This window comes from Struthio camelus, chromosome 4, assembly GCF_040807025.1.
Source record: "Struthio camelus isolate bStrCam1 chromosome 4, bStrCam1.hap1, whole genome shotgun sequence".
Taxonomy (NCBI): Eukaryota; Metazoa; Chordata; class Aves; order Struthioniformes; family Struthionidae; genus Struthio; species Struthio camelus.
In genome coordinates this window covers 81,049,429-81,062,633 of record NC_090945.1, presented here as the reverse complement: position 1 = coordinate 81,062,633, position 13,205 = coordinate 81,049,429, and the positions used below count along the sequence as shown (strand labels likewise).

At 49.6% G+C, this 13,205-nt stretch overlaps 2 protein-coding genes across 2 annotated transcripts in view; one reads left to right on the top strand and one right to left on the bottom strand.

Moving 5' to 3' along the window:
• LOC104151325 (uncharacterized) overlaps nt 1-8,199 on the bottom strand; it is a 56,738-nt gene extending 48,539 nt beyond the window's left edge. The window contains exon 1 of the mRNA XM_068943738.1: nt 6,015-8,199. Within this exon, the coding sequence (XP_068799839.1) occupies nt 6,015-6,031 (17 nt within the window). The 5' untranslated portion in view covers nt 6,032-8,199. The remainder of the gene's footprint in view (nt 1-6,014) is intronic.
• A 760-nt stretch (nt 8,200-8,959) lies between these two features.
• On the top strand, nt 8,960-12,756 carry FOXI3 (forkhead box I3). Its single transcript, XM_068943735.1, has 2 exons — nt 8,960-9,707; nt 10,714-12,756. The coding sequence occupies exons 1-2, from the start codon at nt 9,002-9,004 to the stop codon at nt 11,301-11,303; spliced, it is 1,296 nt and encodes a 431-aa protein (XP_068799836.1). The 5' UTR covers nt 8,960-9,001; the 3' UTR covers nt 11,304-12,756.
• The last annotated feature ends 449 nt before the right edge of the window (nt 12,757-13,205 follow it).

Below are 13,205 nucleotides of genomic sequence, written 5' to 3'. Positions count from 1 at the left end.
AGCCTTCATAGTTCACATTTTTCACCACACCACTTTAAATAGATGTTGTTGAGGCAGAGGATGAGGTTAAGACTACAGAGGAACAGCGCTCCAGAGGATAGCCAGTGCTTGCCTTTCCTTTACTGGCCAATTTCGGTTTTCCTAAATGCCAATCAGAGCTTCTCAGCCCTGCTTCTTATTTACTTTGCATTTAAAGCTCTTTTTGCATATGTAGAGTCTGCAGAGCCTCAGGAAAGCCTGCAGGAACTTGCCATATTTGCTCATGGCTGGTATTGCCAGTGCCATTCTTTGCCACAATGCCAATCAGTCACGTACCTCAATCACTGGGTACATGAATGGTTCACTCTGAGGTACTGCTTAGAGATTCCTTGCCTCGTAGCACAATAGCCTGAAATTCTTCAAAGAAATCAAGGAACTTCTTCCTTGGTATTTGACATAGGAGCCCATGTGCCTGTAAGCTCTACAGAAGCTTTTCCACAGCCCCGTATCCTAGTGAAATAGGCTGATTTCTGAACTGTGACAACCCTTGAGTTGACCAGGGTTCTTCTGACTGTTGTGAATCCTACTGATGTCGCTCATGCTTTGTGTCACTCTCTTAAAACAAGGTTTTTGCCATCTGACATCACTGCTGTGGCTGTCCACCTGATTTTCAAAAGGCCAACAGTATTATGCTAGTACATCTCTAACTCGCTCGTTAGCACTGAGATTTTACCCAAAGTGAGTTCAGATCCTGCTTCTGCTGGCCAAAGCATCCTTTAGCAGCTATCCTTTTGCTGGAACATTTCCCCTCATCAGATACACTGACCTAATAACAGATATTAGCATCTACATGGCCAAGAAGACTGAACAGAGCTAATCACATTTCTTTCCAGTAGCTTTCATGGCAGAGCGAGCCCTGTGGGCTCAACACATGCTCCTCTGCATCTTTTGAGCACTTCTCATGAGTGGGTTTTTGGCTTAGGTGATCATGATGGTGCTCAGCCCTTCTCATGCGAGCCACACTAACCAAAAGAGGGCAGTTCTTACTTAGGGGTAGCAGTATCCGGATTATCAAAAGCACTTGGTAAGCTAGGTCCTGAACAGAAATGTCACAGAGTTTGTCTGTACTGGGCAAAATTATGCCAAGTGCAAAAAAGGCAAGATAGCTGAGGAAAGCTCTGACTCTGGGGCTGGAATTAGCCAAGTATAGTGCATTGTTTGAACTGGAACTGAAAGTGAGAAAATGCGAGATCACGATGAATATATCCCATATGCATGCAGAAGGACTCGGGTCATAGTTTCCCTCAGGAGCTGTCTTCTGACAAGCATGTATCAGATGAAACATTCAACTTTCATTTTAAAAGTAGTGATGAATTGACAATAACTCTTGGTAATGTATTCTAACAATTATGTACCACAGTAGAAATGGACACGTTGGACTTAACGCGGTTGCCCACACACAGGTGTTTAGAACTATCGGAGGTGCCCCAGGCTATCTGAGACATCTGCAATGCCCAACGGATGTGAAACCCTGTCTACGGGAGACCACTGGAGAGTACAGAGCTCCTCATATAGCACCAGATACCTAGGTTTGAGCAGCTGAATTGAGCCCCTTGTGTTTGTCCTGCTTCAGTTCTGGCCACCGGTTCTTGTTACAGCCTTGCCTGCCAGGAGATCAGTCTTTATTCTCACGCTTCTGCTCCTGAGTACGCATTTATAGACAGCACTCAAGTCACCCTCAACCTTCTCTTCTCATAAGCAATTAAAGTGAGTTCCTTGAGGAATTTCAAGGATTAAATCACTGTGCAAAGTGGTGTCTTCTCTGGAACATGCTTCCTGCCAGTTTTATTTGAGGTCCCCTAGCTCTTCTATTTGACTAGGCAGTGAACAATAACATCTCTGTCACTTTTCCCTGCCACTTACGATTTTGTAAGTGCCTTATAATTTGATATAGTACCAGATACGAAATTATTATAACTCCTTATTCTTACACCTCACTCTCCAAGGTCACAATAAAGAACGCTGATCAGTAACAAGAACCACAGAGATCTAAAAAAAAAATAATTTCCACGACAGACTCTACCACCCTATCAGTCTCAGATTTTGTTCTTAGATGTGTCCTTCTGCTACTTCATCCTGAAATATGTCCCACTTATTTGCTCCCAGTTCCAATGCAGAGACTGAGGTAAGTCTGTGTCAGTAAAATGTTCTCTTCACTATTTACAACTCTATAGCCCCCATTTTTGCCTCGTACACATTCAGCCAGCAATGACTCTCTATTTTTCCCCCAGATAAACAACAGAAATAGAACAAAGAATCAGTTTCAGAGGATTTCAGACTCAAGGATTCCTCATTCACAGTGACAGTCTGAGATCTACTACTTAACCTGTTAGATCCACTTAATTTGCACCATGCCGATTTTTAATCTTTTTTTTTTAATTCAACTCCAGTATGATGTTTATCAAACAGGAGCCAGTTCAGGAGCCAGTTACAGCTGCTTATTCTTACTGGAGGACAACTGCAAATCAGTTTTACGAGACCTATTATTTTCTATATTTGCACACCCACTGGCATCAGTTGCATTGTCTTTCTTTAATAATTCATTAATCAATGACGTGTCCACTATTTCTTGCCTGTGATAGTGACAGGCTGATGGCCTAAGTGTTACTCAACTCATTTGCCCGGTCCTTCCAAGTAACAAGCTAATAATGGTTTTCTTCCAGTCCTCTAAAATCTTTCCAATGTCCCAGAATCAAAAATCAGCATTAATGGCCCACTGTGATCCTGGTTCCAAGAGTTCTGAAACTCTTGGATATAAATTAACTGAATTGGCTAATTATAAAATATTTAACTTACGTGGCTGCTTTTAACATAATCCTTATTTATTAATGGAGCCAAGAATGTTCTTTCAGCGACATCTGATACTAATACACTGTCTGATTTTTCCCCCAGACAAACATGGAAAAGAAATATTAATTTAATACTCCTCTATTTCCTTATAGTGGTGGTGGTGGCTACTGCCTTTATCTATTAATAGCTTCGACCATTTTTGTCTTAACTGACTATAAATTCATCCTCATGTTTTTTTATTTCCATTGTTCATTCTAGGGCAGAGGTGACCTATTCGGATGACTTAAGACCAAAGGATATTGGTGTTTACCTTGCTGTACAGGAGTGCTCACAATAGGGCAAGCAGCCCAGAGCACCAAGCTCCATTTCAAACATCCCATTATGCATCAAAAAGAGGTAGACACCACAAAGATGTTGCTTTATTTCAGCCTACATCAGTTTCCAGCTTTAAGCAGGAGAGATAAAGCCCCCTACTCAACAGTCCTCTCAGAAAAGACACCACCAGATACCAGCAAGCTGGTCCCCCCTCTTTGTCAGGTGGGCTTTGTTGCAAAAATAAAATAAGGAGAGGTAAAGTTTGTGGGATCAGACTGGGGATTTTTTAATACTTTTTGTAAATCTTAGGCACGAAGAGAGGCTGTTCTTTGAGCACGGCAGGAGAAATGCAGAGCGCACTGAGTGCTGCAAACTTGTTTCCAAACACCTGGAGTGTGTGCTTAATCCACTCGCAAACAGTTGACTTCCTTCTTTTTCCTACCAGACTCACCTCCCTTTCCTTCCCTCCCCGCTCCTCACCCCGCAATCCAAAATTCAGGCTTCTTTCCCAATTCGGTAAAATCAACTCTGACATGCAAGAGCTGCTTAAATGATCCCCTTGCCCCGCAAAACTCAGAGATTCCCAGTTGCAACCGCCTCACTCCCAAGGTGTCTATTTAATCCCACTTTTATTATGAGCACAGCTACAAGTAGCCTACAAAGGTTACAAAACAATGAAGCTTTTATCAAAACTCGGGCTAATCAGTTGCTAACAAGCTCCTATTCAGGAAGGGGCTAGGCAGGAGCCTGATTTGAATCTGAAAGTCACCCACTAACTGCACTGGGAGAAGAAAGTCACAGGAGAGGGAGAAAGGCAGTGCTTGTACTCGGCCTTCGGGACAGGGAGGGTTCACCCCAAGGCTTTGGTACCACAAATACCCCGAAGCTGCTGGAGCACCAGAAGATGTAGTTCCACTCTCCTTTGTTCAGAAGGAGCATTTGTTTCACCCTACAGTGGACTGGATCAGGGCACTGGCCCAGGCTAAAACTAACCTGGGGAAAAGAAGAAAAAAGAGAGAAGAAAGAAAGAAAGAAAGAAAGAAAGAAAGGAAAAAAGAAAGAAAGAAAGAAAAAAAGAGCAGTGGCAGGGGTGAGGTTTTTTTTGACCCGGATCAGTTCCCCAGTCCACAGCCACACAAACACTTGTGTGAGCACAGCAGCCAGAAAAAGCAGCCAGGAGTGGACAGAGCAGAACTGCTTCTTTCAGCAAGGGCGTTCGCTTATGACAACTTAAAGTGCTTGTATAACTACAGCTTGCGATAAACTATAATGACTTATTCTTTGTCTTGTGGCAGAGTCCACAGGCTCCATCACACTCAGCACCATATAAATGCAACAGGAAAATATTTGCTATTCCAAAATGCTAACTGTCTCAGCAGTTTTCAATCTGCAGCCTCCAGTGCTTTTAAGGAGAACATGAACAGCAACTAGAAACAAAACCAAACCAAGCCTGCTGTCAGGAGGCTGAAAATGGTGGAATGAGGACACCTCCCCAGGAAATGTTGTAGGGTCTGAAAAATCAAGAAAGGCTGAAAACCTCTGATCTTATCATAACGTAAGTTGGCAAAATTTGATCACCAGAACTTCAGTCCAATAGATGACTAGATACAAGGAGGGATGAATATACATTATTTTCCTTAGGTAAGGGATAAAAATTAGTTCAACCTATACACATGTACACAGAACACCCTTCCAGAAATCATGTCAGTGAAACATCTATTGCGCACTATCATATATTCTCTGTTACCCCTCGATAGCACAAATCAGAGGGTAAGTGAAAAAGAGAATTTCTTAGAGCAGATTAATAGGCATAAACTACCCAGTCTAGGAAGGAATAGGCTTAGCTATGAATAAGGGAGCGGTAAACTCCCATTTAAGCTGATGAGTTTAAATTTAATTTGAGCTGTTCTTGATTAATTCCTTGCTAATATTCTTGAAGAATGAAGGTAGAGCAAAGGTCCTGGACCACTGCTAGGAAAAAGATAATTCTCCCAAATTGTCCTAGAGGATGAAGAATTCACTCCCAATTTTGTTGATGACTCTGGAAAAAGATACAATCTGCATATGAAGAATTATTTCATATGTGGGCCACAGAGTTACTGCCTTGCCTCTTGTCAGCCCTAGGGAGAAAGTGAGACTTATATTGCAAACGCAGCCAAAACAAACCAGACCTGTGGTTCCAGCTTCACTGCAGCAATTCGGAGCCATTGAAGCAATTCTGGTCGATATCCTACTGGTAAAGCCAGTAGCAGCCAATATGAGCTATTAGGTCCCGATCCTCCAACACGGTCCCTACGGCTAGATCTCAGCATTTTCAGGAAATAGAGAGAGATCGAGGTGGGTGTAGGTGTTCAATCCCACTGGAAAGCTGAGTGCTCAGGTCTGAAGCATTTTCAGGTTTCGGAGTTCGCACCTGAGATTCACATAGCAAAGTTCAGCCTGTACCTACATGTTCACAGGAGCAAGGCCTTAGAGGCAAAGACAACGTCTTTTCTCCCAACGAGAAAAACGCTCGCTGCATGGACGACAAGGACCAGCACAGCACCAAAGCAAATGGAATTGCTAGTACTACCCAAGGACTGGTAGGACCTCGCTCTCCTGCGGCACTTCCCCTCAACGGGTCTTGAAACACTTTCAAAGGAAACACGCTGGAGAGGTTCGCGTGTAATCACAGAGCTGGCTGGGGATACAGTTCAGCCCTGACTCCAATGTGCCATGGGCTCTTCTACCCAGCAAGCTCACTGCCCCGGCTAGTAATGCCGGTGTTAATGAATGTCCCAGCAACTTGGTAATAACAGAGTAATTTCAAAGCATTGTTCAAGCCTGACTGAATCTGCTTGCAATGACAGACAATAGCCTTAGACACTTACCTTGAAGCCGATTTCATTTTTGGGCTTCAGCACCTTGCTTGCTGGCTGCTTCCTGCATTTCTCAAAGGCAAACATCTCCCAGACCTCTCTGGAAAAGAGTACAGTTTAGCAAGTACAAAGGCAGAGTGCTGGATTTCTCAGTGTTTCTCTTCACATGTCTTGGCAAAAGGGAAAAGCAACAGGTTTGTACCAAGAGCTCACAATGTATTCAGGCAATACTGAACACCATTTGCAGGATAAACGCTTTAAGAAAATTAAACATTTCTAAAGCCATCTCACCATCAAAGCTTTATTTTTTCCACTCTTTAAATTAAGTCTTGGTTTGCATATCCGTGCTATCCTGGCTACGTAATAACCTTTATAAAGCTATTTTTGTTTCACGTTTCGCACTGTTTGGTAAAGCGAGCTGGAGTTTTCTGAGGACACGCATTTTTATTGGAGCTAATTCAGCATTATTTTCTCACCCATTTCCTTTGTTGGAGGTAGAGAAATCAGCTGAAGAAAACTCAAAGGCAACATAGCATGCCTTTGAGGGAAACCACCTTTCACACTGCCTCGTAATAGCTGGGGTATTCCTCTAGATGGCTCTGCCTTTTTCCAAATGCATCCAATTCCTGAAGCAAAAATTGCAATTTCGAGCGATACAGTTGACACCACTAACTGTTCCTCTCCTCACCTGGATGATCACAGACTTTTTGAGTAAACGGATAAACACGGATTGTTGTAATTTTAGAGAACAAAATTTTCAGCTTAGCTCTTCAAAAGCAGAAGGAAGTTCTCTCTAAAATCTACCTGCTTCTTGTCCTTTCGATGCCCTTATTAGCTACGATTTCCTGACAAACTTCTTTTAGATGCTGGTTGTCTGTTCTGGCTACAAAGTAACATTTTCTGATGTGACCCATCTCCAGAAAGATGTAGAACAGTTACAAATAATATATGTTTATAGGTAAGGAAGGAGCGAAGGAAACAAACACCATGCAAAATAAAACCTAAAAATTTCTCCTGCTGCTCTGACTCTCCAAATACATACATACATACATACACACCAACACACACACACACACACACACACACACACACACACACACACAAAAACACACACAGATGAGGTCTTCCCCAAAAAGGCACAAAACTAAATCAGTAGCAGCAAGAGTAACAGAAAGAAAAAAAATCACAGCAAAAAAAATTCTCCCCTTACCATTAAAGGAGACCCAAAATCATTCTTCTTTATCACACTCACTTTAAGTGATTCTGTGTTCCCGAACTGTTTGCTCACTTTAAAACGAAATATAAAGGGAAGAATTCTCCAGTTATTATGTCCCTGCTTAGATCATGCAAGAGATAAAAAATGGTGATTTGAGCTAGCCCAGGAAAGCTGCTCCGCTTCGGCTTCATTGATTTACAAGTGCATTTTTAAGTCCTGTATCGAAGGTGAAAAGGGGCAAAGACGTTTTATAAATGATCTTCTCTCCTTTTGCCCCAACTCCCCAAAATCCCGGTGTCAAATCAAGACACCTGGCGCTCGCAGCCCCGTGGAGCGCGCTTCGCATTCACATCTGGAAAGGTGATTTCTACGCATTTTTATCAGCAGAAAAAGGAATGGAACAACAATAATATTTAAGACCTGGGGATCCGCAGCCCTAAAGTGATGGGCAGAGATACTCTAAATTCTTCCGCCCCATTTGACCGTGTTTTCCTTTTTATAAGCGTGATTCAAAACACAGTGTGACTGCGCGCCTTATCCTGGGCGAGGAGGATTTGCAGGATTTGGCACTGCTGTGGATTCCCGTTTCCACTCCGGCCGGGGGAATACGTATAAACCCCGAGCCGCGCTCAAGCAACGAGACGCTCACAAGGATGCGCACACACGCTTTCTTCCCTCAAAACCTCCCAAAAAGCACAGGGGGAAATACACTTTTTTAAAATTTACTTATTTTTATTAGATAACCGTGCCCCATGCCCAGCGGGTCCTTCCTCCTGGGGTACGAGTGACCTCTCCCCCCTCCCCAAAGATCTCGTTTGATTAAATTTCAGCTCTTTTTCCTCGCCCGGGATGAACTGAGCAGCGCTCTAGCCCTTGCCTGTCCAAAATGTGCGGAAACAGGGCAGTTTGGCGAGTTTCACGCTGAGCTGTGACGGCTCCGTGCAGAACCGGGTGCGCTCGGGGGGCATCGCGGCGGGTTTCGGGGAGCACCGGGGGGGGGGTCAGGGGCACCGGGAGGGGTTCGAGGGACACTGGGACGGTTCGAGGGGCACCGGGGGGGGTTCGAGGGGCACCGGGGGGGGTTCGAGGGGCACCGGGACGGTTCGAGGGGCACCGGGGGGGGTCAGGGGCACCGGGACGGTTCGAGGGGCACCGGGACGGTTCGAGGGGCACCGGGGGGGGGTTCGAGGGGCACCGGGGGGGGTTCGAGGGGCACCGGGGGGGGTGTCGAGGGGCACCGGGACGGTTCGAGGGTACCGAGGGGGTTCGAGGGGCACCGGGGGGGGGGGTCGGTCGCAGGGCACCGGGGGACGCTCAGGACGCTCCCCCGCGCTGCCGGCGGACCCTCCACCCCCCTCCCTTCCTCCGCCCCCGTGGGGGCCAGGGGCGCATCCAGCCCGGAGCCAAATCGTTGGCGCCTCCCGGAGCCGTCGGTCCCTCCCCCCCGCCTCCCCGTCTGTGTTTTTGGGGCCCGGCCTTGCCTCTCCCCCCACCCTCCGCCTCCTCCCCGCGCCTCCCCCCCCCGCGGCGCCGAGCCGCGCTACTGGCTGCTCCCCGCACGGCGCTCTGCCCGCCCAGCGCCGGCCCCGGCCGCGGGCGGCCGGGCAGCGCCTATAAGGGCGCCCGGCTGCAGCCCCCTGGGATTTTTTGATCTGGGGCCACCCCGGGGGGGGGAGGAGGAGGAGGAGGGAGAAACGACGGGAGGAGACGAGCGGCGGCGGGGCGGCGGCGGGGGGGGGGGGGGGGGTGGAGAGCGGCGGCCGCCCCGCATGGCCAAGGGATTATGAGCGCCGGTGAGTTGCAGCAGGCGCAGCCGCGAGCCTCGGCGCCGGCGGCCGCGCCGGTGCCTCCGCAGCCGCGCAGCGCTCAGGAAGCCCCCGACATGGCGGTGTACTGCAGCGAGAACTTCAGCGTCTACCCCCAAGCCAGCCTCCACCCGCCCGGCGCCGCCGCCGCCGCCGCCGCCGCCGCTGCTGCCGCCGCCGCCGCCGCCGCCGCCGCCTCGTCGGGGCAGCGGGCGGGAGGTTACGCGCTGGGCGACTACGGGGCGCCCGGCAACGCCGGTTACCTGTGGGGCATGAACAGCCCCTCGCCCTACCTGCAGGGCCCGGCCGGCGCCGCCGCCGCCGCCGCCGCGCCGTTCCTGCCGCCGGCCTCGTACGGCTGCTCGCGGGGCGGGCAGCTGGTGGGGTCGCCGCCGGCACCCGGGTCGCCGTCGGCGGGCGGCGCGGAGCTGAGCTGGCTCAGCCTGGCCAGCCAGGAGGAGCTGCTGAAGCTGGTGCGGCCGCCTTACTCCTACTCGGCGCTCATCGCCATGGCCATCCAGAGCGCCCCCGAGCGGAAGCTCACCCTCAGCCACATCTACCAGTACGTGGCCGAGAACTTCCCCTTCTACAAGCGCAGCAAAGCCGGCTGGCAGAACAGCATCCGCCACAACCTCAGCCTCAACGACTGCTTCCGCAAGGTGCCCCGCGACGAGGACGACCCCGGTGAGGCCGCCGAGCCCGGGCGGGGCCGCCGCCGCGCGGAGGGCGGGAAGCCGCGGGCGGCGTGAGGGGAGCGGGCGCCGCCGCCGCCGCGCGGAGGGCGGGAAGCCGCGGGCGGCGTGAGGGGAGCGGGCGCCGCCGCCGCCGCGCGGAGGGCGGGAAGCCGCGGGCGGCGTGAGGGGAGCGGGCGCTTCTCGGCCGCCTCGCGGCTCACCTCGCGGGAGTTTGAGGGCGGCTGGGCGAGGCCGGGCTCCCTCGGCCGTGATTCACGGCTTCGCCTGGCCGTGCCGGCCCCGGGGCAGAGCTGCTGCCCGGTTGTGGGTGGTGGCGACGCTGGACCGGTTGGGTCCAGCGGGGAGAGGGAGGGAGGGGACGTGGCGGCCTGGGGTCTGTGAGGGGCTCGGTGACCCCCCCCCCGGGCCAGGCATGGCAGGGCTGTGTGTAGGGACAGCGGGTGCCATCGGTGTCCCCTCCAAGTCAGTCATGGGTGTTGGTCCCGCTGTCCCGTCATCCTGCCGTCCGTTCATCCCGCCGTCTCGTCGCACCTAGCCGCACCCTGCGTGTCGCAGGCCCACCTTGCCGCCAGGCCCACCTTGCCACCACTGTCACCCATGCCGTGGTCAAGGCGGGCGGCAGCAAGTGCCCCCAGCAAGTGGCGAGGGGAGCCCCGCCATGGCGCGTCCCCACCAGCCAGGTCCGAGGTCGAGGTGCCTCCCCGGGACGTTTTGGCTCTGTGGTGGGGAGGTTCTCCTCTTCCACGCGCCCTGAGATATCCACCAAGGCGCGAGGGTTGATGGTGTCCTAGGGCCAGTTTTGGATTCCTCTGCTGGAGGGCAGAGCGAGGAGGAGCGAGTATAGCAGAGGGCTGGGTGCTGTGCCTGTCCTTGTCAAGGTGCGCTCGAGGGTTTGGAGTGGGGACAAGGGACGGATGTTGCTTATCTTGTCAGCAGTAGGGCTCACCATCACAGAAGTTGACTCTCTCTCTCTCCATTCTCCTGTTTTGCACCAGGGAAGGGAAACTATTGGACCTTAGACCCCAACTGTGAGAAGATGTTTGACAACGGGAACTTCCGGCGCAAACGCAAGCGGCGCTCTGAGCCCAACGCGCCCGCTTCCACATCTGTAGCCTCCTCTCTCGGGGGCCTGAAGGCCGAGGAGGAGCGACCCATCCCGGCCACAGGCAAACCCTGTGGAACCAGCCCGCCGCCAGAGCTGGACCCATCGCCTTCTGCCAGGGACCATCCAAAAACCTCCTCTCCCTCCGGTATCATTTCATCCACCCCTAGCTGCCTCAGCACCTTCTTCAGTGGCATGAGCTCCCTGAGTAGTGGAAGCAGTCGGCTGGCAGGGGGTCTCGGCAGTGACCTGCACCACAGGAACTTCTCTGCTGGACAGCTGAGCAGTGGCACTTTCACCCCTTCCAGCAGCTCTTCTCAGGAGGTGCCTTCGCCAGACCAGCTGCAGCGAGTTGCGGGACCTTCCCCTGCCTACTACAGCTCCTTCCATCCCAGCAGCAGCAGCCAGGGAGCCCAGTACAACCACTATTACAACTTCACAGTTAACAGCCTCATCTACACCCGGGATGGAACGGAGGTCTAGGATGCTGGGGCAATCGGCCAGCAAGTGCTGCAAAGGGAACGGGAGATGCAGGTGCGTTTGGCAGCACGGAGGACCATATGCTTTTGCAGACAGCATTTCAGTGTGGACGCTTCCCAGGAGTTCCTCCGGGAAGACAAGACCTTCTCACCTTTTAGAATGAAAAAGCCCCATAAACACCAGCAGAAGGCAGATGCAAAGTTTTTTCCCCATGCTGGAAAATTTTAGATGGTTTGCCATCTAAATTCCGCAGAATGAAAGTGAACTGAATTAATGATTTCAGAGGTTTTTAATCCTGAATGTAGAGTTAAGTTTTAAAAATATAACCATAAAGTGGTGTCAGTGAGAACCAAGTGTAGACATCCAGTGAGTCTTAGAGGAGAACAGAAAAAAAAATGAAGAGCTTTCTTATGAAGTGCCTTGTACAATGTATTAAAAAAAGTTCTTCTGCCAGCAATTGCCTCTGTAAGTCCTTGTTTTCTGCCCTGATCTTGAAATATGCAATGCATGGGTAGATACTCTGGGTAAATACCCATCCAAAACCTCCTTGAAGCCTATGGAGGGTTGCTGTGATCTTCCTGTGTATGATATATTGTGCAATCAGGGCCATGTTATGTACAACAATCTTTTTTCCCTGAGCTTAGTACCAAAGATAACATCCTAGTCATGCAGCTTTAGCAAGAGAATAAACACCAGGGTATTTTTATACATATTTGTACGTAATGTAACTCTTCTGTAAATATGTTTCTATGTGGTTTTATATTTGTAAATTATGCTCTGGATCTGTACTTATTTATAATGTGTTTAAACTTGGTTAAACTTTATTTTGCTTCATTTCCCCTTCTTTTTGTTGTTTTTGTTTATTATTTGTTTTTGTTCGTTAGTGTATTAATGAAACTCTCCAGGTTGAACAGCAACTGTTGGGAATAAAATGTTAACAATTGTTAGATTTTTGCCTGCTTGTTCCTCAGTAGGTTTGAGGCATTTTTAAACTCTGTGGGAGAAAAGTTTTGTTTTCACGTGGTTTGGGATAAAAGGTGCATAGATTTGTGAACAATTTCACCTGTGCAGTAAGACAGAAAAAAACCTGCTCCCAGCCCAAAGGAAAGGCATATGAGCTGATCTGCAGCCTCTTGTAGTCTCATTGTGCAGAGTGGGCACTGTGGGCTTCTTTGTTTGTTTGTTTTTGCTGATGGTCTGAATTACAACTGTGCTTTTTCAGCCTGGTTTAGTAAAAATAATAAAAGTTTCCAAAAGTAAAAGAAGCGGGGCTGGTTCCAGCTTGGTGCCAGCTAGCAGGAAAGCGCTAAGACGGAGTTTGACTGCGTTGGCCTGATCCATTTTGCAAATCAGTTTTTTGAATATGGTTGCACCTGCTTAAAATTACAGGCTTGTTCAGAAGTCGCACCACATCTAGTGGGCCATGATGAGCCGTCTGCTGTAAACAGACACTCCTGAGAATCCTTTCTGATTCATGCCATTGTGAAAGGAGAATCCATCCTATAGCATCCATTATGCAAAACAATAAATCCCAATTCTTGCAATTTGCATAAGCTGTTCATTGGGTCCTGCGTTTAGCCATATAGCATAAATATAAATGTCCTCTAGGGGAATGTAACATCGATAATCAAGTTAAGCACGAAATTGCAGCTGTTTAACATATATGCATCTGACTTAATGTAAGGCCGTCCCTGCTGGCTATTCAGAAAACGGTGTTGTCAGCAGTGCATTTCAGCACCTCACTGGCTACCTGTATAACACGTGTGGTGGTGATGCAAGACAGACCACTGGCCTGGTCCAAAATATAATGAAGTATGACGACGTATCAGATGACTTCCACGTGCTTGGGATCAGGACCAAGTACTTTCCTCAGTGCTGGCCAACCACCATTTGTAAGCCGATGGC